At 42.1% G+C, this 26,283-nt stretch overlaps 2 protein-coding genes across 6 annotated transcripts in view; both read right to left on the bottom strand.

The window, feature by feature from the left end:
• The window catches only part of LOC145403534 (double-stranded RNA-specific editase 1-like), a 33,586-nt gene extending 29,330 nt beyond the window's left edge, over positions 1-4,256 (bottom strand). For 4 of the 5 annotated variants that reach the window (XM_080275198.1, XM_080275202.1, XM_080275201.1 and 1 more), the window contains exons 1-2: positions 4,207-4,256; positions 1,495-1,634 (exon numbers count right to left, since the gene is read on the bottom strand). In XM_080275198.1, coding sequence (XP_080131324.1) covers positions 1,495-1,634; positions 4,207-4,219 — 153 coding nt within the window. In that variant the 5' untranslated portion in view covers positions 4,220-4,256. The remainder of the gene's footprint in view (positions 1-1,494; positions 1,635-4,206) is intronic. The other variant, XM_080275199.1, reaches the window with a different exon arrangement.
• Positions 4,257-10,086: 5,830 nt separating this feature from the next.
• RpS2 (ribosomal protein S2) lies at positions 10,087-25,700 on the bottom strand. Its single transcript, XM_080275346.1, has 5 exons — positions 25,671-25,700; positions 23,344-23,557; positions 13,738-13,845; positions 11,627-11,800; positions 10,087-10,448 (listed from the first exon to the last, which is right to left on the bottom strand). The coding sequence occupies exons 2-5, from the start codon at positions 23,554-23,556 to the stop codon at positions 10,125-10,127; spliced, it is 819 nt and encodes a 272-aa protein (XP_080131472.1). The 5' UTR covers position 23,557; positions 25,671-25,700; the 3' UTR covers positions 10,087-10,124.
• Positions 25,701-26,283: the final 583 nt, after the last annotated feature.

The following is a 26,283-nucleotide window of genomic DNA, read 5'->3' as shown; positions in this document are numbered from 1 at the left end:
GTAATTTTATTATTCTAGGACTAATAATTGATTTTTGGCAAATATTTTTTGAGAGTCTGTCGGAGCCCAAATAACCCCGCGGGACACGCAAGTCATTGGTAAACAAGCCCGTGGTGTAGGGGTTTTAAAAAAAAAAAAAAAGTAATGGCAAAACGGAAGATTAAATTCAATCACTGTCCTCCACGAACACAGAATATGCTGCTCATATCTAATCTTATGACACTGAAAATAACTAGTTCTATAGAAACACTACAGCTCTGTCAACTGAACTACAGTAAATCTTCACTAAATCAACATATTCTTGGGAATGACCCGGGTTCCATAAAAACCAAGTTCACAGATGGCATTTACCATACACATAAACAGAAAACAGAGTCAATCTACTTTACTTGCTTTCAAGCTACATTATACATTAGCAGACAAATTGCCTCTAACCCTCTGGCTTCTAAGCATTTCATTTTAGTGACAAAAATCATGTAATGTTAAACAGAAGAAAACTGCAGGTGCCTTTGTATCAATAATAAGGTAATATGCTGCTACAAGATCATTAAAATGAAGTATGAAGGGAATGGAAGCTCCCAATTTATTTTTTTTTACAAATACCAGTACTATACTAAAGAGAAAGAGTCTCAACTTCCTTTACCATGTTGCATATATACCCTGTGATGTGGGATGCAGTCTGTTTACATTACCCAGTATTTAACAATATGCATTCCACAAACATCGTAAATATTTAGCCCCTGCTCACACCTTCACTCTCTCCATTAAAGAAATACAGCCCACAATACTTCGATGGGTAAGGCTTTTATTCCACTGACTTAACTCCCTGGCCAGCAAGGAAAAAAATAATATTAAAAAAATAAATAAGTAAAAAAGTAAAATAAAATCCATCCATTCATCATCCAATCCTATGTTGCCCCATGAGAAGCATAGGAGCCCGGGACTAGGCAAGTTGGTCCTGACATTTAAGATGAGGGTGACCAGCCTCTCATCCCTGAGTGACTTACCATAAGCAATAGACCCCAACCATCCCTTGGATATATACCCACACAGCCTCAATCCAATTGGAGGACCTGAATTATCCACTAAACTACCAGGCGCCATAATTTGGTTATGTGGTTACCATCCAGCATAGTAAATGGTTTCCTGGTGTACGGGAAACCATTTGGCTTGTCACTCAGTGCAGAGTCACCCACAGACAGAAGGAAGAGGAAGGAATGAAGGATAGAAGAGGGAGCATAAAGTCAACCACAGGCAGAAGAAAGAGGAAAGAATGAAGGTAAGACAAAAGAGGAAGGAAGAGAGGAGAGAAAGACAGAAGAGGATAGAAAGAAGAGAGGAGAGAAAGACGGAAGAGGAAGGAAGAGAGGAAAGGGCAGACACCCAAAGCAGCACTACACTGAATGAGTGGATGGTGGGTGCCCCCACCTACCATCAATAATACAATAATAATAATAATAATAATAAGTAAAATGTGATGTCAGCAGTGGTTACCTCCTGTGTAACTTCCATGGCTGGTGTAGCAAGGTTTGACTGGTAGAAATCCATGCTTTGGTTGTTCACTGCAGAGGTTGCAAACGCATCAGCAGGCTCTGCAGTTTGTACATTGGTGCGCCAGCTACCACGACCTCGGCCTATAACATAAGACAAATATGACACCAAACAGTGCCTGTCAACATACCCTCTACTGTTTATTTTAACAAATGAAATGAGACTCATACCCATCAGATCTGCTCTCACTGCCCAGACATTTGGTGCTTTATGTTCAAATCTGACCCTGAAGCACATTTGAGAATTTACAAATGAATTAATATATATTCTATCAGCAATGGTCCATACCAGGACACATTACCTGGGCCATTCAGATCCTTGGCACAGGTTGTACTGAAATCTACAGCAGACGTGACAAACGTCTACGACACTGACATGACTCTGACATGCCCTTCCACTGCACATAAAGGATTTGGAATTTTTTTCTATCAGCCATGGCCAACACCATGACACACAACCTGGACCCTTCTGATTCCTCGCAGTCTCCGGTTCTCCTGGAATTGTTGCGAGACTCAAAAGTGAGAATAATAATAATAATACCAGTGAAAACAATAGTCTCCACCTATGTAATAGGTGGAGATTAATTATAATTTCCAGAGATGATTCCCTCCCCTCTAACTTTTAACCCATAAGATGCCTGTAGCATCAATTGCCACTATGCAGTACCAGTGCTGCTTGCATCAATATAGCATGTACCATAAAGTGCAAAATATTAAAAGAGGGGAATGACAGTCTCTGGAATGTTTGCACGAACCCTGTCAATCATCCTAAGCACTCAGCCTGTCAGTAAATTACAGTACATGCTTGAGGCATGACATGCATTAAGTCTGTCGTTATCTGTACATCATGCACTTCCACCTGTCTGGATGTATGTCCTTTTATCTTGAAACAGGCCAGAAACAAAAATCTCCCTCAATTTCCATGTATAGTATACTACACTATCCAAACTAAATTTACAGCAATCGTGTCATTTACAGGAAAAAAAAAAAAAAAAAAAATCACTGAATTACAGTAGTTAATAACATATTCCAGTTACAAACATTACAGCAACATATAAGTTGTTTTTAATGGCAAATACATATATATTTTTTTTTTACTGGCAAGAGGCAGTTATTTCATTAATTTTTTGATGAATTATAGTCATAAGATGGGTTTGGGAAACAAAACAAAAAAAATCACATAGGTATTCCAGAAACTTATCTTCAATTACTGGGAAAAAAAAAAATAAAAAAATAAAAAAATCCATGGGGCCAGCCTGTTGGGGTAACTAATGTATTATCTCACAGCATTTTTTTTTTTTTTTTTTTTTAATCAATAACTTATGACATGGGCAGAGGTCTTCCAATTTTCCTATTCAAAAAGGATAGATTAGGATAAGTTTTGATTTGATAGGAACTGGGGGCCAACAACATCAGGTTCAGTGGAAACCCTAAATGGTTAAAATCATTGAGGGGGAGGGGAGAAGCACCCTGTTAGGTTGTCAGGTTAGATTCACGAGATCGTCAGTAAACAAGCTGCCATGAGCATTCAGACTACTTCAATACCCCAAAATAGGTGAAATGTTTTTCTTCTATATCCATTTTGTAGCCTTAACTCTGTCTTAGTGACAAACAGCCATCTCTTATGAGATTATGGCATCTAGCTGTAAACAGAGATAAAACATGAATGTAAGATAGGTGGAACTGCTGCACCCATGCGGTAGTTTTATTTTTTAAGACCTTTACCCCAGATTACAAATACCACACAGCTACAGGTCTTCTAAATTTCCCATTCGTATGGGTCTCTCACAGGGTGATTTGGATACGTTAGATGTTTTAGTCCGATAGGAATTATGTGCTTCCAATGTCAGGTTCAGTGGCAATCCTAGTGGTTAAAAGCATAGATGGTCTGGGGGCTCATTTTGGTTAGACTGACCACATGATCAGTAAAGAAGCTGCAACGAGTGTCCACGCAACTTCCTTAAACACCCTAAAAACATGTATGTTTGTTCCACATAAGCCTGACAATCCAAAATCAACAAGCATTTATCCATGTTGCCTTCTGTACTAAAATTGGCTTCCTTAAGACCGTAAGAAATTAAGATGGCAGGTGATCTTGTGCGTCTCTCTCTTTCCCCCAAAGCTTGACTCAGCACATGCATGGATTTCCCCATCACACAAGAGCAATAAACTGTTGGGAAAAACAAATATGATAACGTAATACATTCAGCATTTGGCTCATGGCATATTCTTAACTCCTATATTAAGCGACGCAAGTTCCCCAGGCTCACCCGTCCACTGCTTGGCGGATTGATACAGACGCCACCCCTCCACTCATCGATCACTGCAAATCAAATATTACCTTCACGTACTTATATTTCCACAAAATATCCTTCGCGTAACTTCCTAACTTTATACCACACAACTAAAAGGTAAACGTAGCCCGATCAGTCCACCCACCCACTACCCGGGTACTGAGAAGCCGCAAAGCGTGGGGAATGGCGTCCTCTGCTCCATCATTCACCCGGTCCTCTTCGTCTTACCGAAAACAATGAATAATACAAGATTTCATCCATAAATTACTAGTCATGTACGCGCCTTTCACTTTCCGCAGTCATTCAGTTCAAATAAAATAATTCAACAGAAACAATACCAGTAAAAGTTATGGATAAATTACCTCTACCTCTCATGGTGCTTTAGAGTCCGCCGCTGGAGATCGGAAGAGAAGGACCACATGCCAATCTTTATCACACGAAATGCATTTTCATGTAAAATTAAAGTTGTAAAATATGCAACAAAACTACGCAATTGTTAAAACTCATATATGTTGAATTCTAAAATCTAAGAAAACATACGTAGTTTGGGATACTTTACTGAAATATTGCAGCACCATACGTGGGTGAGGTTGGTATCCCTGCGCAATAGAGAACGGGAAGGAAAAAAATCAATTATTAACTACACTTTTCTCATACATCGCCTATCGCTGGCAAATTGAGAAGCCAGTGAAACTATTACTGTGCAATATTGCTATCAGTAGTTTCCTTATTCTACGGAGTATACCTATACGTTTATTATGCTTACACAACCGGGGGACGTGAACTTATTGTGTAACGAGTAGGAAATCGTTCTCAGGAGAGAGGAAAACATGGTATCCCAGAGCATCATGAGACACACAAGCAGTCAAAAGTTTGAGGTTTTTTCAATAAAAAATTTGTCTATCTATATCTATCTACATACCTACAGTAGGCTGCTTCCCCCAAGGAAAAGGAGGTAGCCGAGGCAGGACGACACACTCCCAGTTTACTCATCCACTCAAACACATTCATTTGCACCTTAGCCCCAAAGGGGAGAAGGGACAGATCCTCACCGCACCACACCGCACGAGGGTCCATTGAGCAGTGCAACCAGTGACATCTGCAGCAGGGCCCGACAGCAGAGCTGGTTTATCCCTGCCCATCATCCCCATACCCGCACCGGACTTGATCAGCTGATCAGACAAAATGGGGGAGAATATCCCCTCAGGGCTGCGTCATCATTTATTCATTCACAATTTCTCTCCATTCATTTCTATCATGCACAGCCACTCTTCCATGCTCAACAGACATCCCTCTCGCATCCAACGCTCTCTTCACACTGTCCATCAATCCTATTCGTGATCTTCCTCTCAGCCTGACACCTCTCACGTCAGATCTAGTTATCTTTTTCATCAATCGCTCATTATCCATTCTCTCCATATGCTCAAACCATCGCAACACCCTCTACTCAACTCGATCAGCCATCTGCCAAACAACTCCAGTTCTCCTTCACACTTCATTTCTCACTCGATCCGTATGCGTCACTCCACACTAAAATGCCGGGTTTGGGCTCTGGAAACTAAAATGCCCGCCGCCGGACCATCCACCCCGCCACCCCCCACCCCACCACCGGGCCACCACCACCCCACCACCCGAGGAAGAGATAACGGGGAGGTTAATGACCCAGGGCAAAAGGGTCACCCAACCACCACTGACCTGTGCCCCTTCTCCCCGCAACTGCCCCAACGCCAGGTGAGCCTAGATCCGCAACAACTTCAACTGCGGGTTGACCATCGACAGCAGTGGGATGGGAGACAGCCTGAAGCCGCTCGCCCTCCTACAGGAGATGGCCTGAAACCGCTCTGGAGGAAACAAGGAGACGGCCTGAAGCCACTCCCGCCTTCATCAGTAGACGGCCTGAAGCTGCTCAGAAGGTGCCACTTGGAGAGACGGCCTGAAGGTGCTTTTCGAGAGATGGCCGGTAGCCGCTCACCCTCCTACAGGAGACGGCCTGAAGCCGCTCCGGAGGCCAATCAGGAGACGGCTGGTAGCCGCTCCCTCCTTAGTCAGGATACGGCCGGATGCCGCTCTGAAGGTGCCCTTGGAGAGACGGCCGGTAGCCGCTCACCCTCCTACAGGAGATGGCCTGAAGCCACTCCAGAGGTCAATCAGGAGACGGCCGGAAGCCGCTCTGAAGGTGCCCCCGGAGAGTCGGCCTGTAGCCACTCTACCCTCCTGCAGGAGGCAGCCGGTAGCCACTCTAAAGGTGTCCCGAGAGAGACACGGCCAGTAGCCAGGCCCTACCACCGGAGACGGCCTGAAGCCGCTCCTTCATCAGGTGCTGAGCCCAGTCCACCTACCCACGACTTGGAGGGAGTCCCCAGCCTGGAGGAGTATCGGAGAGGCCCCTGTGACCACCACCAGGCTTTTCTCTCTGCAGCCGGTGGAGATGCCCCTGATGGACTCCAACGCCGGCCGATGCCGCAGCTCACTCCTGACGGCGTCCCTGACTTGCGGGGACCGCAGCCTCCTGACCGCCCCTCAGACTCCCTGGCGGGACCTCCCTGCACCCAGACGCCTGAGATCCTCATCCTCCGTCAGGCGCCTGACTCAGAAGTTCAGGCGACTATTCTGCCCCAGCCCAGAGGGCCGGACTTCCACCCCAAGCCCGGAAGCCTCGGGCCTCTACACCCCCAACAGCCCCGGACGAGAAAGGACGCCCCTAGCGCTGTCCCCTGCCCCCGGGACCTAGCCGCCCCTGGAGGATCCCAGCCCCGTCAGTAGGGAGGCTGAGACTCCGCCGCCACCCCTGCGCCTGTCTGTGACACGACCGACCTGACTGAGTGAGTGAAAGTGAACACATGCAGCATACAGACATTGTAGGAGTGACAGATTAAAGTGGGCCGGTGGTTAGAGCATAAAAGAAAGTGGTGGAAAATATAGTGCAAGAGTAAGACACCGAAGGACGGGCCTACCATAGTGTACAGTGCCGCCGTATGACAGCGAAGATCATACATAGGCCCCTGAGTTGAAGTTCCAGTAACGCCAGTTCCACCCGGGTACATAGTAATGTAAAAGTGATCTACGGGCCAAGGTACAGTGAACATTCTATGCAACAGTGACGGCACATCTCGATATGGTCACGCTTAGGCCCAGTGTAAAATATTAAAGCTACCCTGGGAAATCGAGACAACCACCACCACCGGCCTAGGACATCTAAACTCCCCCACCAACATAAGTGTCTAGCTCATGTGTTGTTCCTGGTCCTGTACAGTATCTAGCGTGATACTATTATTCCATATCTGCAGCCCAAGGATTATAATTGTCCAGCTTGTTGTTGTTTGTATTTGTGACATCTGCTTGTTCCCGTGTAAGATTTAGTAATACACATGTAAGGTGTTGCCTTGAGTTTTTGTGTCCTGCCTCTCTCTTATTTGTCTAAGCTCCGGTCTAGAAAGAGAACCCAGCTACTCACTAGGTGCTCTATGGACGGAAGGCAGACCCTAAAACACCTAGCATTACACACACACACACTCATATATATATATATATATATATATATATATATTTATATATATATATTGTGTGTATATATATATATATATATATATATATATATATATATATATATATATATATATATATATATATATATATATATATATATATATATATATATATATATATATATATATATATATATATATATATATATATATATATATATATATATATATATATATATATATATATATATATATATATATATATGTATATATATATATATCGCCAGACGCCTTTATCCCATAAGGGGTGGCCACAAACAAAACGCCTCCATGCCGCCGTCCCCAGACATTTCACTGCCCTGCTCCCAGCTCACACACCCCTCTCTCATGTACCTCTCCACTACATCCATCTCATCCTTGGTCTCCCCCTCCACCTCACTCACATACAGTCTCCTCGTCAGTCTCTCACTCTCCGTCTTCTCTACATGACCAAACCACCTCACTGTTTCTCTTAACGCTTCCTATCACATCCACATCCACACCACAACGCTCCTTCACTTCCTTCTTTGTCAGTCTGTCTCTCCATGTGACTCCACATGCTCCTTTGGAATAACTAATTTCCACTGCTCTCACTCTTGACTTCTGTCCCTCCAACAAGGTCCAAGCTTCACTTCCATGGATTAGAGTTGGTATCACAATACTGTCATGTAGTAACTTTTTCGCTTCCATGCTCACTTCCCTGTTTCTTATCACTGCTTTCAAGGAACCGGCAACCTTTCTTGCTTGTTGTATCCTTCCAAGCACTTCACCCTCTAAACTTCCATCCTTGTTCATCACACTACCCAAGTACTTAAACGCACTCTCATTTTCCACTTCCTCCTCATCCAACCTCACTGTACATTCACTGACTTCTCTCGAAGTCCATATCTTTACTATTCCCTACATTCACCTTTATATTCCGTTTCTTACACACTCCCAAATTCATACACCAAGCCTTGAAGTTCCCTTTCGTCTTTTACTTAACACAATACCATCTGCAAACAATACAGGGAGTTTCCAAACACTGCCCTCTCTCATTAGAGCCGCTCCAACATCCACTGCCCTACCTTGTAACACTTTTAAAACCCCATCCATATACACATTGCACAACTATGGAGACATGACACATCCCTGTTTCAATCCAACCTTCAAATAGAAAGATTCACTCAGTTCACAATCCACACGCCCTGCAGCTTTAGCACCCTCATACATAGTCTTCACGGCATTCAACAACTTCCCATCTACTCCATGTATTCTTAATACTTTCCACAATCCTTGTCTATCCACCGTCATATGCTTTCTCCAATCCATGAAGGCCGAATAAATCTTCTTTCCCTTCTCTAGAAACTTCTCCACTAAAGATCTAAGAATATCTGATCTACACAACCTCTTTTCCTGAAATTTAGTACGGATGAAAAGGCGAAGAACAGACTTAGCATGATTCCGGGCAGAAAGATAAAAAAGATGTGATTCAGGGTAAAGTTGGCTCTGGTACCTTTTTTAGGCCTTCTTGCTGTGGACAGCATCAGAACAAGCGTGATTAAGCCAAGGCTTTTTGCATTAGTCAAAGGATTTGAGAAAGGAATGTACGCTTCCATGCCCAAGAGAATAACCCCCACAATGCGCTTGGCGCACACAGATGGCTCTCGGTCGTGGAAACAATCATTCCAGGGAAAATCAAAGAACATAAGATGAAAGGACACCTGCAGTGGGCCGGTTGACCCATCCTGGACAGCACCTAGAAGATTAACTGAACTACTAGAATGAGATAAGGATAGCAAGGAAGTACTGCCTGGAGGCCTTCCATCAGCAGCTCCAAAGTGCCACAACGAACATTTCTTTGGAGGGTCCACAGGCTGTACTGGAGCGATATGACAAGTTATGGTAATGAGGTTGTGACTGGAGGAGTCAAACAGAGAGGAAAGATTAAGTGTAAGCAGAAGGATTACTTGTAAGGAAGAGGTCGTGTGTTGAAACTCTCTCCAAGGCAGTCAGGGATACGAGTAGGGTGACGTACAAGCTGCACTAGATCATTAAGAATAGATGAAACTGTAGGCTTGTTCCCCAGGTGGACCAGTGAAAGGAGAGGAGAGCCAAAAGTGATGGTAAACATTGAAATCTCCTAAATGGAGATTTCAGAGAAAGGAGAAACGGATACGATGTGTTCCATCATAAAAGTAAGATAGTCGAAGAATTTTTCATGGTCAGTAGAATTAGGGGTAAGTAAACAGCACTGATATATTTAGTCAGAGAATGACAGTAAAGCCGAAGCCAGAAAGTATTCAGAAGAGCCAAGTTCAGGAACACGAGAGCTAGACAAGTTGCTGCATACATAATTATACTGTACTGTACACAACAGCCCTCTTTGGCTTTGAAATGAGTATAAAGAGAATACAGAAAAGGGCTTGCTATCAGGTGCCTCAGACAGCTGAGTCTCGGTTAGGAAAAGAAGGTGAGGTTTAAAGGTGGTGGTGCTCAGCTACCAGGTCAAATGTTGTTTTCAGTTAACATGGCCTCCTTATAATTCATATATTGTGAAAGTATTTTTGTCTTGGGCTGTTGAACATCAATACACAAGAGCTCTTGAGCCACAATTGTAATTTGATTTTTTCAGTTATCTTTAAAAAAAAAAAAAAAAAAAAAAGAGGGGGGGGGGGGGTCAATCATAAGTGTCCTCTACATGTAATTCCTGAAAGGCAAAAGGAAGAACATACATGATTACCAAGTTCAGTCCTTTATTTGAATAAAACCATTTTCTAGTACAGCTTGGTCTCCTGGCGCTGCTCTGAACTAATCTTATGGTACTTGGCAAGGTAGTCAGTGAACTCCTGGTATGGGGACTTGGTGAACACTGTCTCCTTCCACAAGTCTGGAGTCAGGTAAGCATAGGTTTTGGCAATGGCCGCATATGTTGCTTTAGCAAAGTTGCCAAGTGTGGCCGTCTGTCCACGAGCACTGGTGTAGCAATCCTCAATACCTGCCATCTGCAGAAGTTTCTTGGGAACAGATGCAGCCACAATGCTGGTACCACGTGGTGCAGGGATCAGACGCACCAACACAGAACCACATTTCCCTGTCACCTGTAGAAACAGTTGTCATTTGAACACTGGATTTACACACACACACACACACACACAATGTACTGTATATATGAACATATATATATACAGTATATATTTCATTCATCATCTGATCCTGTGTTGCCCCACGAGGAGTATAGGAGCCTGGGGCTAGACAAGTTGGTCCTGACATTTAGGATGATAGTGACCAGCTTCACTCATCCCTGAGTGGCGTTACATGAGCAATCAACCCCAACCATCCCTTGGACATAAACCTTCAACAGCTCAATCCGAATGGAGCGCAATAATTACCCACTAAACCATTAGGCGCCACAATTTGGTTATATGATTACCATCCAGCGTAGTAAATGGTTTCCTGGTGCACAGGAAACCATTTGGCTTGTCACTCAGCGTAGTCACCCACAGGCAGAAGGAAGTGGAAGAATGAAGGAAAGACAGAAGAGGGAGTGTAAAGTCACCCGTAGGCAGAAAGACAAGGAAAGAATGAAGGAAAGAAAGACTGAAGAGAATGGAAGCAAAGAAGGATGGAGAGGAAAGGGCAGACATCCGAGAGCAGCACTACATCGAGTGAGTGGATGGTGAGTGCCTCCACCTACAAGTATATATATATATATATATATATATATATATATATATATATATATATACATACTGTACTTACATATATATACATTTATATATAATACACACACACACAAACACACCAGTACATATATAATAATTTCACAATGACCTGCCTTTCATTTCAATCACAATCTCCAGATTTCATTCAGCTCCAGGCTTTTTCAACTGGACGGCTCAGCTGTTATTCAGTAGTCCCTTAACTAGACATTCTTTGTATCTAAAATAAAGCTGTCTGGAAGGAGTTTGTGTAAAACAAAGTATACGTAATTGTAGTGAAAGCATTATCTGTTTCTCCAAAATTACTCACTGAACACAACTACTAGCATGGAGTAAAGTGAAATATTTTTGAAATAATTGCCAAATACATGCAACATAGAACAGGATTAGCAGAATTCTCCTGTAATAGATTATACTGTTTGGTACTGTACTGGTACTTACCTATTCAAAGCAAATATTTCCTCATCATTGCAACCCTAACAGTGTTCTTTATCTGTATACAGCAGGTTTATACATTTATTCCACTAAGTTACTGTACTTAGCAAAGTCCCAGTTACCTTGCAGGGTACAGTGTGGGGCTTGCCAATTTTGTTACCCCAGTAGCCACGCCTGACTGGAACAATGGAAAGCTTAGCTAAGATGATGGCACCTCGGATAGCTGTGGCCACTTCTTTGCTGCATTTCACACCAAGACCAATGTGTCCATTGAAGTCACCAATGGCCACAAATGCCTGTAAAAAATTTGGAAAATTAGATGCACAAATATTACACAAACATTATTACAGCACCATAGTTTCATTTTCATTAATTTAAGCAGCAAATTTCCCATGTTTGCATATGGTTCCTTCTCTGGGGGGGTGGACAAGTGAAAACTGCACATCGGTATTTGTAATAAAAAATAACCATCATAAACATTCCAAACATGGGGTAAAAAGAGACTCGGAATTAAAATAAAGGGACAAGCTAATGTAAAAATTCCATAAACCCTTTCAGTGCTTGAACATCTCCCCCCACCACCACGTCATACATAGCTACTAGTTATTGTTCTTGCTTCATGGACAATATGTAATTAAAATGAAGATACCCTACATGCCAAAGGTGCCAGAAACCCCGATACTGCCCACATCTTTAGTCCAATGTCATTTTCCTATTCTTAATTTACAAAAACTAAATGCCCTACAAAAGGCACCATGTGCACCTAACCTTTAATCAGCCAAACTGCAGACAGACCTCATCCAGCACAGCCAATTTTCCATCTTGAACAGGTGTTTAAGATGCCATACCTTGGTCAGAAAAGTCCTAGTGAAAAGTGCTATACAAGACAATTTTATATCAATGTAAAACTCAGTAATTTAGTATGGCATCCATAATAAGAACAAAAGCCTAATGACTTTCATTGCCAAAATATATTTTCATACCACCAACTACAGCCTTTCTTGTACTATGCAGTACACAAAGTAATAAGATCTTAATTATCAGGCCTGTGTTGCTTTGTTTATCTTGGCTATTACATACTGTACAGTGCTTTATTAACACTTCAGACATGTGGAGACATGTGGAGAGAATGGAGAATGAAAGACTGACTAAGAGGGTGTATGTAGGTGAGGTGGAGGGAGGGAGAGGGAGGGGTAGACCGAGGATGAGGTGGAGGGATGGAGTTGAGAGGTATATGAGGGAGGGGGGGGGGGGGTGAGTTGGGGGGAGGGTAGTCAAATGGTGGGTGACAGTGACTTGGAGGCATTTTGTCTGCGGCCACCCTTTGCGGGATTAGGGCGTTGGGCTATAGATAGATAGATAGAATCTTGCATGGAACTACATCGTGTATACACAGATTGTTCAACTTGCCAAAAATATGCACATCAACTCTGCAATGTCCATTGGACTGAAGATGTTCAAACTGTGTGGGCTTCCAAGTTCTAAAGCAAGCTTAGCAAGGGTTAACTGCACAGAGTCAATCAACTTGGAGTTCAAATAAGCATAAAACGAAGATGCAAGGGTTCAATGTACCGAGTCAATCACCTTGAAATTCAATTAAGCAAACAACCATGACGCAAATGTGATTCAGGTTTACTATACATGCAAGAATCCCTTAAAACATCTTTTTTCTCAGTGTCCTAGTATATACCCTTGGTCTTCCACAGATAAATCAGAAAGTACCAAACTGCACTCTGGAAAAGCGTGAAATTAGTGAAATGTATCAACTGAATGAGGGTCATGGGGCTCATGCACTATAACAGTACACTGCACAAGACCCTCCCTTGATCTCCCTGCATGCATCATAGAACTATCCCATGCTGGGGAAAGGACTCAAGTGTGACAGGGTATACGAGGATCTACACAAACAGTTACAACTCCTTAACTCTACTGAAGTATTATGAATTTTATTACTGCAGCTGCATGGATTATTTTAATGGGTTTAGGGAAGACTTTTTGAACTGTAGGGGTTAGATAATCATGAACCCCTTTCACAAGATGTCCCCCATAATTTGAATAAAACCTTGGGATGATAATACACTACAAGATGTTACCAGATGAAGGGTAAAAATTATATAAATAAATAAAACTAAAATATTATCCAGAAACAGCATCCATCCATCATCCTATCCTATGTTGCTCCACGAGGAGCATAGGAGCCTGGAGCTAGGCAAGTTGGTCCTGATATTCTTACCTTGAAGCGGGTGCGCTGACCAGCACGGGTCTGCTTCTGGACAGGCATAATCTTAAGCACCTCATCCTTCAGTTGTGGCCCAAGGAAGAAGTCAATGATCTCAAATTCCTGAAAATTTGAAAGTAATGACAGACTGAATCAATGCAACTAAAACATAAATACTAATACAGTGTGTACAGTCCTCTAGATATTAATACAGGTTCCTATGACTCATGCATCTGAATCAAACCATCTGGCATTACCAAAAAGTAATACTGTACTTAGAATGTCCTGGCTATGAGACGGCATTTAACCTTCTTATGGTCAGACGTATAAAAGTGTGCTAAGATCAATGCTTCATGCTGTATGGTACACAAAATTGGCAAAAAATGCTTATAAAATCACGAGTCTATCAATAAGTTGTTGTTGCTGAACCACCCTGTAAATGTCTGGGTAAATAAGCAGCACCAACAACAAAATTACTAGTCCAGTACTGACTACAACCCACAGCTGTCCTAAGCACAACCACTTCCTTCAATTTGTGAACCATTCAGTGCAGTACAACCCTATGGTGGTACTACTCTAACCTGGTGGTTTGGGTGGAGAACGAACCTCTATATGGTGTTGCCACGTGTTCCATACCCGCGATGTGAAAGGGCTCTTATATATGTAAAAGGCATCACAAATAAGATAAACACATATGAATACAACGTTAGCGTGTGTATTATAATACTGTATATGAAAGAAGAGTAAACTTATTATGCGTAAAATATTTATACGGCAATACAGAAACGTGGCATAAATATTTTACAGTTGCTTAAAAAAAAAGGAGTCAGTTTTACTGGCTGGTACCGTATTTCTGGGGTGAGTAATAATGGCACAATTATGATTATAAGATAATGTGCAGGAACATAAGTAAAAATATGCCAATTTCTTTGTATAAAAAAAAAATAATACATTAAACATTCGTGTGCGGCAACACTCACACAGACCCAGTCTAACCCAGCCAGAGCTTCCTTGTGTCACCTCTTAAAAAAAATGCGCCAAAACTTTTACCTCCTGGGTGGTGTGGAAGTAAAGTCAAATTTACAGTATGTACAATATAATGTAAAAGAAAATAACCAAAATGTATCCTAAAATACCATAGATAAAAGAGAGAGAAAGGCAGGCCAGGGGCGGTGTTGAGTGCATCGTCGAGCTGAGGGAGAGAAGAAGGAAGGGAGGAAAGGAAAGAGGGAGAGAGTGATTGAAAACAATTCATGGCGCTGCAACACCAAGGTCATCTGGCGCCATATGTAAAACAATAACAATAAAAAAAAAAAATAAAGAAATGAAAGCACAAGTTTCTAAGTCACTCATAAAAGAAACAAAATTACCGAGGGTGATGCATATCTCCTCCCAGGAGAGAGAGAGAGAGAGAGAGAGAGAGGGGGGGGGGGGGCAACACGAGTATGGAAAATGTGGCAACACTGTACAGAGGTTCACGCTCCACCCAAACCGCCAGTTTATAGTAGTACCACCATAGTTTATTCAAGAAACAAGCATAACAGCATGGATATATCAGTATCAGAAACTTTACCAATAATTCTTGTCATCAGTTTTCAATCTGTTTTAACCCCTAAAGACCACATTTTTCTGAAGCTATATTCCACACCAGCCACAATTTGGGGTTGATTTTTCAACTTTTACCAAGGAAAATTTTTTATTACAGATTTGAAGAGCTTGAATTTAAACACCTGAAAATGCCAATCTCAGTCCCCTAGGCCAAATGGTATTCACAAAACCACCCATCAAAGATCATAGAAGTCCCTCCCAACTGTGAGAAAACGAAAAAATTGGCGGAAACCTAATTTCCCCCAGAGACCCTTAACGAAATCAATGTAAAATACGTTTCTAATGATAAAAATAGATGTAGAGGTCAGGAAAAAAAAAAATCATCATCTGGACCTCCTTTCCCACCCTAGGGCAGGGTGGAAAAAAAAATAAAAAAAAAAAATAATTTTCACAACAGAACCTTACCAAAATCAATGAAAACAATGTAAAATATGTTTCCATTGATGAAGCTACGTGCAGGAGCCAGCATGGGGGAGAGAGAGAGAGAGAGAGAGAGAGAGAGAATTATGGCAGGGAAGTTACTGCGTCATATTCGGGACAAAGGATAGAGAGGGAGGAAGGTGGAGGTGGGGAGTCTTTGGAGAAGGTGAGGGGGGATGAGACACACCCCCAATGCAGGGGAGTTGGTGTGGGGGTATTATGGCAGGAGGAAACACACACAGAGAATATAACAGGGAAATTGCCACATCATTAGATATAAAGCAGGGTGGAGGGAGGTGAAGGAGGGGGAGGGGTGAACAGGCATAAGACATTCCCCCTTGCGATGTAGATTTGGATGAGTAGTTTGGGTGGGAGGAGACAAAGCAGGCTGTATCCAATCAGCCAGAGGGAAATGAAGTGGCTGGGCCCCCCCCACAGACCTGGTGAGGGGGCAGGATCTTCCCTCCCACCAACTCATCCCCTAGTTCTGATTGGGTAGGAACCATTTACACCATAAAAGGGACTGTTTTATTGCTCGGCAGTTTTTGACTGACCTACTACAATCGTCAGTCTTACAACTCTACATGGCAAACTTGCAAACTGACGATTTTGTCAGCCACTGTACTTTAGGGGTTAAGCAAAGTAATCTGTATAGCACATATGTATGTGGGTATCTAATGCACTGCCTCAGTACACATCCACCACCAAACTGTCCTACTAAGGGGAAAGTACTATACCCAAGTGAGACAGGGTAGATATCAACAATCTTCCTAAATACTGTATGTAAAATGAGGCACAGAAAAAACAAGGGTGAAATAGGGTAACCAAAATCTAATCTACAGGAAATGACATTCCCGGTTTGCATTCAAGGCCCAAAAGTCATGTAATTCAAAACAGATTCTTAGTAAAGTACTGGCAAAGTAACCAAACTATTTCTTGTCATAAAATAAACAGTGCAACAAAATACCAAATCGGCAGTCGTTCATTTACTGAATTGGCACTTTTAATAGGTAAATGTATATTTCTCTCACCATATACTGTAGGCTCTTACACACCAAATTATCTGAAATTTTGCCCCCCCCCCCAAAAAAAAAAAAAAAAAAAAAAAAAAAAAAAACTGTTTAATTCAACTGTTAATAAAAAATCAAGACTCGGAGGAGAAACGTGCTAACATTAGCAGGTATTTTCCCTTTAGATCACCAACATGCCTTAACATACTTTACTTTGCATATATATTGAATTACAGAGCAACAAAATGTACGGGCATATTACATCAATATTTACACATGTAGAAGTCTGTCAAGGCAAGGTGTTGAGCTAAGGCAAAACACTTCTACTAACTTAAACAAATTTTTGCTCTGACTCCTGAATTTTTAATAAGTTAAACACAAAATTTTGACCGGATTTCTGATAACTGAATGTGTATAAAACTATATGGTGATGCAAATTACAATACAGTACTTTCCAATTAAATGTCAATTCGGTAAATGACTGCCGATTCCGTATTTTGTCACAAACTAAAATAAAACATGTCAGAAGGCAGTGATATAAATATTATGTTTTTACTTGATGCTAAGTTCACTCTTGCCTTTTCCAACCTCTTATATCAGAATGAACCACAGTCTACACCTCTATATAATTTCTTTTGCCAACTTCTCTCCAAATAATTCACTTTTCAAAAATTATGCCCCCAACTGCCCATGCAGTACAGAAAGTATCACAAGTACAGGTCATCCTAATTGTTTTTCATACACACACCTGGGATATATATATATATATACACCATCCACTCACTCGATGTAGTACGGTACTGCTTTCGGATGTCTGCCCTTTCCTCTCCTCCAAACTTCTTTCCTTCCATCTTCTTGTCTTCCTTTCCTTCATTCTTTCCATGTCCTTCTGCCCGTGGGTAACTGTACACTCCCTCTTCTGTCATATATATATATATATATATATATATATATATATATACAGTAATCACTCCAATATCCGGATCAATAGAGCCATCGGTAGGTTCGGATATTGGTTTTGTCCGGATATTGGGCCCCAGCTTATGGACTTGTACTTACGGACCCTAACACAGAGAAACACCTATACAACTCCCTCCGGACATGCATAGCACCTATTTAACACCCAAATCACACCAATAAGGCACATAAATGACTGAAATAAATGCAATAGACACATAAAATGTGGGTTTAGAAGTATGTTCATACATTAATAAACATTCTGGTACTTATGGACTCTAACCGAACCTAACCTAACCGAACCTAACCAAACTCTGAAAAACACATTCCTACTGCACATGCATGAGGTAAGTTTAGTATGGAAAGAAGTACAGTATGACACTTTCTGGTAAGTATAGTATGGGAAAAAATACAATATGAAACATTCTGTAAAATATAGTATGGAAAATAGTACAACATGAAACATTTTGGCTACTTACAGCAAGTCCCTGGCCACCTCGATGAATAACCGCCTCCTCTCGGACTCTGACAGTAAGAACGATTTCCTGAAGCACTTGCACTACACTCTTCCTGAAGTCTTGCACTGAACTTAGTCACTAACACACAGAAGTCCGTTCTTTTCACAGTGTTCACTTTAGTCCAAATAATGTTCCATTAAATTTAAGTGTTGCACATTAACTTTTCCCAAGTTTTTTTTAAGTTTCCAAAGCCAAAACAAAGAGGGTTAGTTACGTTAAATTTCTTTTCTACTTAGTCTTTTCTCCCAACTTGAAAACCTTAACACAACACACCGTTTTTTTCACTGCACAACACTCAAAATTCCCGTGTGGTCTAGTGGAGAAGTTCTTGCTGTTTATTCACTGTCAGAGCCCGAGAGTATCACTGGCAGGCGTCCAAGGGGTGCATCGGTGGGTAGTGGTGATGGCGTACCGACTACAGAAGACTCTGAAGACAGCCGCAAACTCACGTCGAGCGGTGACTCCACTGTAGCTGATGTGCTGGGCTGTGGCTCGGAGCATGAGGGCCTGTCTTGGGGAGGCAACGGAGTGGAACCAGGGCTTGGCACAGCCGGGGTCACGGGCCTGAAAAAACTGTCAATCGTTGACTGACGCAAGGACCGACGATTCTGGCGATTGATGATGCGCTGCCGGAAAGCACGCACTTCCTCCACGAGTCCCAAGGGCCCCATCTCCCTGTCGCAGTCCGGGTGTTCCAGGTAGTCTAGGACGAACTCTAGATGTTCCCGGAGTGCGCTCAGCTTGGGGATGGCTGGAGTAGTGTCCTGCTGGGCGGAGTCTGCATCATCATCGCCTTCGTCGTCGGAATCTTCAAGTTCGGGACTGACACCAGCAACCGAAGACGCGATCTCGATATCAGACAACGTCTGATACCCAGGATCGCCCTCGTCGTCGTCCAACCACTCACGAACATCGTCCACATCAACATCGTCGCCGTGCGTACGTAGCCGTGCATGGAAGTCATCCACGTCAAACCCTAGGAAATCGTACTCCACATCTGTTCCGAGAAGCAGACGAGACCAACCATTTTCAAGAGTTTTCACAGGGACTTCCTTCCATGCACCAGCCCAGTTGTACAGCGCAGACTTGATGTTGTAGCGGCGAAGGTTTTCCAAAGTCCGCTTGCCTCGAGTGTCACGTCCTTCCCTGCGCCGTCCTCGTCCTCGAGAACCACCATCACCTCGTCCAGGAACGTCCGACGGTACAGGCGCTTTGTTGCCACGATCACTCCTTGGTCCATTGGTTGAATGAGAGCAGTCGTATTAGGTGGCAGAAACATGCACCTAATACGGCCATTCTCAGCAACCAAGTCCTTGTCGCACGGGTGGGCAGGTGCATTGTCGAGGAGAAGGAGAGCCTTTACCTGGTCGCGAGGAATTCCCAGTGTCTTCGTCTGGTAATGTATGACCTCCTTGACGAAGTGATGGTGAAACCAGTCTTTGAAAATCACAGCTGTGAACCATGCTTTCAAAGAATGGTACCATACGACAGGAAGGACATCCATCACCCCTCATAGGCACCGAGGCTGCTTTGCACGGCCAACAATAACGGGCTTAAGCCGGTGCATGCCGTTAGCATTGGCACAACACAAAGCAGATATCCGTTCCTTAGAAAGCTTGCGGCCAGGTACACGCTTCTCCGTCTCATCGGCGAGAGTGTTCGTTGGCACCGAGCGATAGAATAGGCCAGTTTCGTCAGCGTTATAGACTTGACCGAGAGTGAGGCCTCCCTGTCGATCAAGCCTTTCACCTTGTGCCGAAACTCGTCCACTCCATCCTCGTTAGCGTCCAATGCTTCGCCATGTGCTTTACGGTTAGTAAGGCCATGTCGCAACTTGAACGCGAAGAGCCAACCCTCGGATGCCTTGAAGTCTAGGGCGTCGTGAAGCCTTGCAAACTTCTCAGCAGCAGCCTTCAGCTCCGTTCCACGTACCATCACACCAGCTGCACGTTGCTGTCGATACCAAATCAACGTGGAGCGGTCGATCTCTGCATACTTGGGAGTAAACATAACCTTCCTCTCCACGTTGCGTTTGCTTCTCGACGAGAAGTCAGCCGTGTACTGCATGAGCTTGTCTCGGGAACGCTTGATATCAAACAAAGTCGACCGGGCCAGGTTGAACTCGCGGTAGAATGCGAGAGGAAGACCAACCAGCATCAACCTTCTCCAATATCTCCCGTTTCTTCTCCAGAGTCAACACCACTCTCTTCCTTTTCTCAGGAGGCGGGGCCATCATCACACACACTAAGAGTAGGGCAGAGAGCAGCAGGAGGCCTTGCAGCAAGTACGGCACCACCACAAAAGCGAGCACGTGGGCAGCCATGACGAAGAGCGTAGGTCTTGTCGCGGTGAGAGACAGGCGGGAAGTGGGGAGGATGCAGCGGCGCTCTATCGGACGTCGGAGGAATGACGAACCAAAACAATGCTCTCACGCGGCGCGCGCGGCAAGTTCAAATTACGGACGGCAAAAAAATCGATTTTTTTTTCCAATTTTTTTTTGGATTTTCGGACCATTTTGGGAATGTTTGATCCCAGGACGATAAGGTTCGGTTAGTGGGGATGTTCGGTTATTGGGCGTCCGGATATTAGAGGGATTACTGTATATATATATATATATATATATATATATATATATATATATATATGTATATACATATTGCACGGGCCGATTACACTTGGTTCACAGACTACACACACATCCAAAGCCACTCCAACATTACAATTACACTTACAAGCACTTCTCACTCTACATACAATCTCTACCAGACAGCCTAAGCCACTTGGTAGAGATACCTTGGCTGTATCATCCCGACTTCGGTCGGGATAGGCCGGTCCTGCAGTGGATACTCAAACGGCTGAATGATGATGATGATATATATATATACAGTATATATATATATATATATATATATATATATATATATATATATACAGTATATATATATATATATATATATACACAGTACCCTTGTGTCCAACACGCGTTTGTCCAGCACGATTTGCGTCCAGCACGGGGAGCAAAAAATGATTACGATTTAATTACTGTAACACAGGTGCGTTAGCATAACACGGATGGAGCTCTGAGAAGTGGGTGAAATCGGCAAAGTTTGCCTCTAGCACGATCATCACCGATCCAACATGGTCATACTGGACGTTCCCGTAACGCTGACAGCCAATCAAAACTTCCGTTCAAGTAGCCTCCCCCACCCGCTATCATGACATGATTGTTATGTCTCCCAATTAAAAATGCTTCTGCTCTCACATGGTTTTGTTTAAATTTCTCCCGTCACAGCACCACTCAGTCACATAATTCGCATTGGACAGTACTTTTTTCTCACTGCATCTTCTGCCCTTGCTACTGCATTTTACCCTGCTCACGATGCCTAGGAAGCCTTCTGAGAACCCCAAGCAGCAGTGGCACCTCCCTCAGGCCACCAAGCTAGATATCATCGAGAGGAAGAAGAAAGTGGAGAGGAATGTGGACATCGCCAAGGCCTACGACATGAATGAAGCCAGCGTGAGGACCATAATAAAACACCAAGACAAGATCCTGGCGGCAGTGCAGGCTTACGGAGGCAGGCCACTTGACTCCAGGTGCTGGCCTACTGACCCAGCAATCATCATAATGGAGCAGTACCACAGTATGTACGTGGGGAGGAAGGAGGCAGAGGGTGTTCCTGTAGATCCTAAAAGGTAAGTTATCATTCATAGTACAGTACCATTTATTATAATTACATTAGTATCAGTATATGTATAGGTACATGGTAGGCATTTAGGGCAACTTTTCCTAGGGTTGCTGACATAATTCATTTTTCCCCACAAGCTCTGTTGTTTGTCCAACACAATTTTGGTCCAACATGGGACCCATGCATGACAATATTACAGTGCTGGACGAGAGGGTACCGTATATATGTATATATATATACACATACAGTATCCATTATTGTTAAAATTCAAACTATCCAGAAATATGACAAAATGGTCTTACAGTAATTTTGCTGTACCACTTTGCATATTACACTGCATATACAGGGAATAAACTATGAGAAAAAAAAATAGCTTGTATAAAATTACTAAGGCAATCATGCAAATGGGAGATTCCTTAGAGGGATGTACACATACCACATATAAAGACAAATCTTGAGCCAACATTTTTAAATATTCCAGCCACTGGCTATGATGAACTTTATTACCTGATACCACAATTAACCTAAGCTCAAAAAATCATACACCTAACTACACAGTGCCAATACTGTACCTCATTTGACCCAATTCCACCCTACTACTAAACAGCTTCACTTTTGCCTTCCAGTTTATTTAGTCTTTTCCAGTCCACTTTACGAAAAAATTTCTTTTGTCCATCATGCACCCATTTTCCTCCTGAACTGACTACATAGCAGACAGCCCTTTGGAAATCACTCAGCTGTCTTCCCTCTCATTGATATTACTTATAAATCTGGTCATTTTAATCCACTAATGTTATCTCTCCAGTTCAAAATCTTCCTGTTTTTCTGTATATATTTTTTGTTTACTACCCTAATTGCATTTATGAAGAATTTCTAAATACTGTACACTTACCAATTAAAAATTCATCATGTTTCTTATTAAAGTACACAAGATATACACTACAGTAATCCCTCAATATGACATAATAGAGCCAAATGCATGTCTGGAAAGTGGATCTGTCTGGATAATGGATGTCTCCCCTGACCCCCCTTTGCACATAACTGAACTTAGAAAGCCACTGTAAAAGGTCACTACAGAACATCATACAACTGTTAACACTATCTGGTCAAGCAGACCTACAAACCACAGCCAAGCAATTACCATGGTCAAGCAGACTCATCAACCACAGGCAAGCAATCACCCCCTGCAGTGGGAAAAAAAAAAAAAAAAAAAAAAAAAAAAAAAAAAAGGCCTGGCCTGGCGAAAATGTTCCACGCAGCCATAACTTCCATCTGCATGCAAGCATTTTGTCTGGATCTAATGGAAAAATGTACAAAAAAGGGTTTAAAAAAGACAGATCACAGCTTCTGGATAATGGACGTCCAGATAATCGAGGGTTTACTGTATCTAAATCACTCAACATTTTCGTCAGCTTGACATACCTTAATGGGCAGGGAGAAAAGATAAATCTCCTCCAAACTCCTGATCTTGCCATCCTTCACAAGGCGTCCAAGTTTAGTGATTGGTACCCACTCTTTCTCATTCTCCTTGCCCCTGCCACGTCCACGCCCACGCCCTCTGCCACGCCCCCGACCCCGACCTCGTGTTCCAAAACCACCTCGGAAGCCTCCACGGCCAGATCCAGAGTCTGCCATTCTACACATCATTGTAAAAATGTTAACACCCAATTCCATATTATATGTATGGCTATGAGCCTAGGCTACTACAGTCCTATACATTTATGGTCAGATAACCCACGATGGCATTGCATGATTTAAAATAAGTCACCTCTTGGTGCTCCAACTTTGCAAGGCCATCTCTCCCATTGGAGGTCTGTAATTACTAGATCACCAGATGCCTTACAACTAACGACTTAAGACTCAATAACTTACCAACAGGGAAGAGGGAGCTTCAGTAAGTGTACAGTACCGTACTAAACATTTATTTGGACAATAAAATTTTAAATTGCAAAAATTCTGCAGTACTGTACAGTACACCTCTCCCCCACTATTCAACACTGATGGGTTCCATAGAAAGTGGTTGAATAACAAATTGGTCAAACAACGAACTGATCTTTCCCATGAGATTGTTAAGAAATAGGCGAGTTAGGTTCCTGACCACCTCCATTATCCAAAACATACTCAATAACGATATAAAAAATACCAATAACGAAAGTGACAGGGATCTGAGCTGTTTTCATATAGACCTACCTTCTCAAGGAAAATTATTTTAGTCCTACATACATCTCACATGACTGACACTGATTTTTGATCGAAAAAATATTGGAGAAACGAAATACGGTATACATAGTGATATTACAGAAAGCCGCCTGAATGCCTTTGATAGTATGTTTACTGCCTATCTCACCGACAGGACATGACGTCACCACACCAACTAAACTCAAATGTATTCAATTTAAACCCATAAATAGCAAAGGAAGCCTAACTGGAAACGCTGACACCTAAATGGAGGCTTCGCTCCCAGAACCCCACAATGATTATAACCTACCCGGTACCTAATCTAGTGCAAAGTATTATGTGCATTAAGCAAAACTGGCCAAACAATATCATGCATTAATCATTAGCACAATTGTCACTAGGGTTGCCATTGGTATTTTTCATTACCAAATGCGGGCCAATTTGGTAATGAAAAGTTCGATTGGTAATACTAATTCATTACCAAACTGAATTTTTACAAGTATGAAGATACTGAGGATGGAGACGGCAGATTGTCTGCTCTCTTTGATTACTTTGCTAGCCTACATGGCATGAAAAAATATGTTGCTAATTAAAAGGAAACTCATTATTTCTATTTGTATATATAAATCGTGAAGAATAATGTTCAATAATTTTAGTTCATTACTGCCACACCTACTGTAGATCCCTCCCCACCTGAAATTTGTTCATAGATCTTCACACACTTGCTATTTCTTCTTATTCACATTAGTTCTTCCATTTTTCATGTACAGTAATTACACTTCTTTAAATGCAATCTCAGCAGCCACTTCTGTGACCGATGACTCACTTGATCTAAGTCACCAAGTAGGTAACAGAAATTCTCACTGGATCTTATTCCCTTCAAAATGGGATCTTAACATGAAAAAACAACAGGGTCAATGAACTAATAGACTGAACTAAATGGCAGAAATTTCTGCTTTGTATTATCTAAAACACACACACAGACCTGGATATACGGGAATGTTATCTCACCCCCCACAATCAACAATAGTATCGGTTACAAAATCTTCCTAAGAACAAAAAAACATTAAGTTTTGTAGCACTGAAATGTCAAATTTGCTGGGGTCACTGCTGATGAGATATGTCTACACCACTGTTAAAGATGCCATGAAACTCGCCAGCAATAGTAACAGAACAATCACAAAGATACCGAAGCATATATCTACCTTAGTTATATTGAAGATCGGCATTAACATAGTGACCTGCCTGGTTTGTAAGGTACGGTAGGTAAACATTACTCAACTCAATTTCTAAATCACAATACGATACATTCGCGATGTTGCACCAGCAAAATTATGCAGATAATGAAAATATCGCAATAGTTTGTTAATTCTAAGCGAAACAATAGATGAAAGCAACCACAACGCATGGGCTCGTGTTATTACACTTTTCACTGAGAAATATCTACAGAGCTAAACAAAAACCATGCAAGCATTACCTCTAGTATCCTATAACTTGCAAAAGACGAGGTTAGGACAGAATGAACAAAGGATGACAACAGATAGTGAACGATGAAATACACCTGTACTTACGTAGAGGACTTATCACATATAAGAGAAGGAGAAGGGAAGAGGCAGTCAACTCTAATTTGTCGTCAGCCTCAACTTCTTCTAAAAACCATAAATCTTGCCAGCGAAACATAACAATATCATCGCTTTCACTTCAGATTCATAGCTTTAATTTTCCTCATTATCCTGAGAATAAATTTATAATAATTCCTGTATGTCTACGATACGGAATAAATACTTATCAAAAATATTATTGGATACATTATGAACACATTCCCGTTACAGAAAACGATCTATGATTATGGTCAACCATTAAAAATAAGACGTTCTCTGATTTTCACATCATGCATAGGTCCTCTCCAGGTCCATAAATGTTACACACAAATTTCTCTTCTTTGCAATACATTTCTTAGTTAATATCCTCATTGTAAATATTCACACAAATTTTCTAAACCCGTCCTGTTCCTCACTCTTTTGTAATGCCTCACAGTATATAACTGCCATATCACGCAGCTACCGTGGTATGCGTTATAAAATAATCCTTATCTTTAAGTATTCCTTATTACGTTTCTCACCCTGGAAAAAAAAAAAATGTGAGGATCGTATTGGAATGAGACAATTATTAATAGTTAATGCT

This window comes from Coenobita brevimanus, chromosome 61 (genome assembly GCF_032717465.1).
Source record: "Coenobita brevimanus isolate Jiangsu-jjx chromosome 61, ASM3271746v2, whole genome shotgun sequence".
In the NCBI taxonomy this organism is placed as follows: Eukaryota; Metazoa; Arthropoda; class Malacostraca; order Decapoda; family Coenobitidae; genus Coenobita; species Coenobita brevimanus.
The sequence above is the reverse complement of the archived record's forward strand: the minus strand, read 5'-3'. Positions and strand labels throughout refer to the sequence as shown.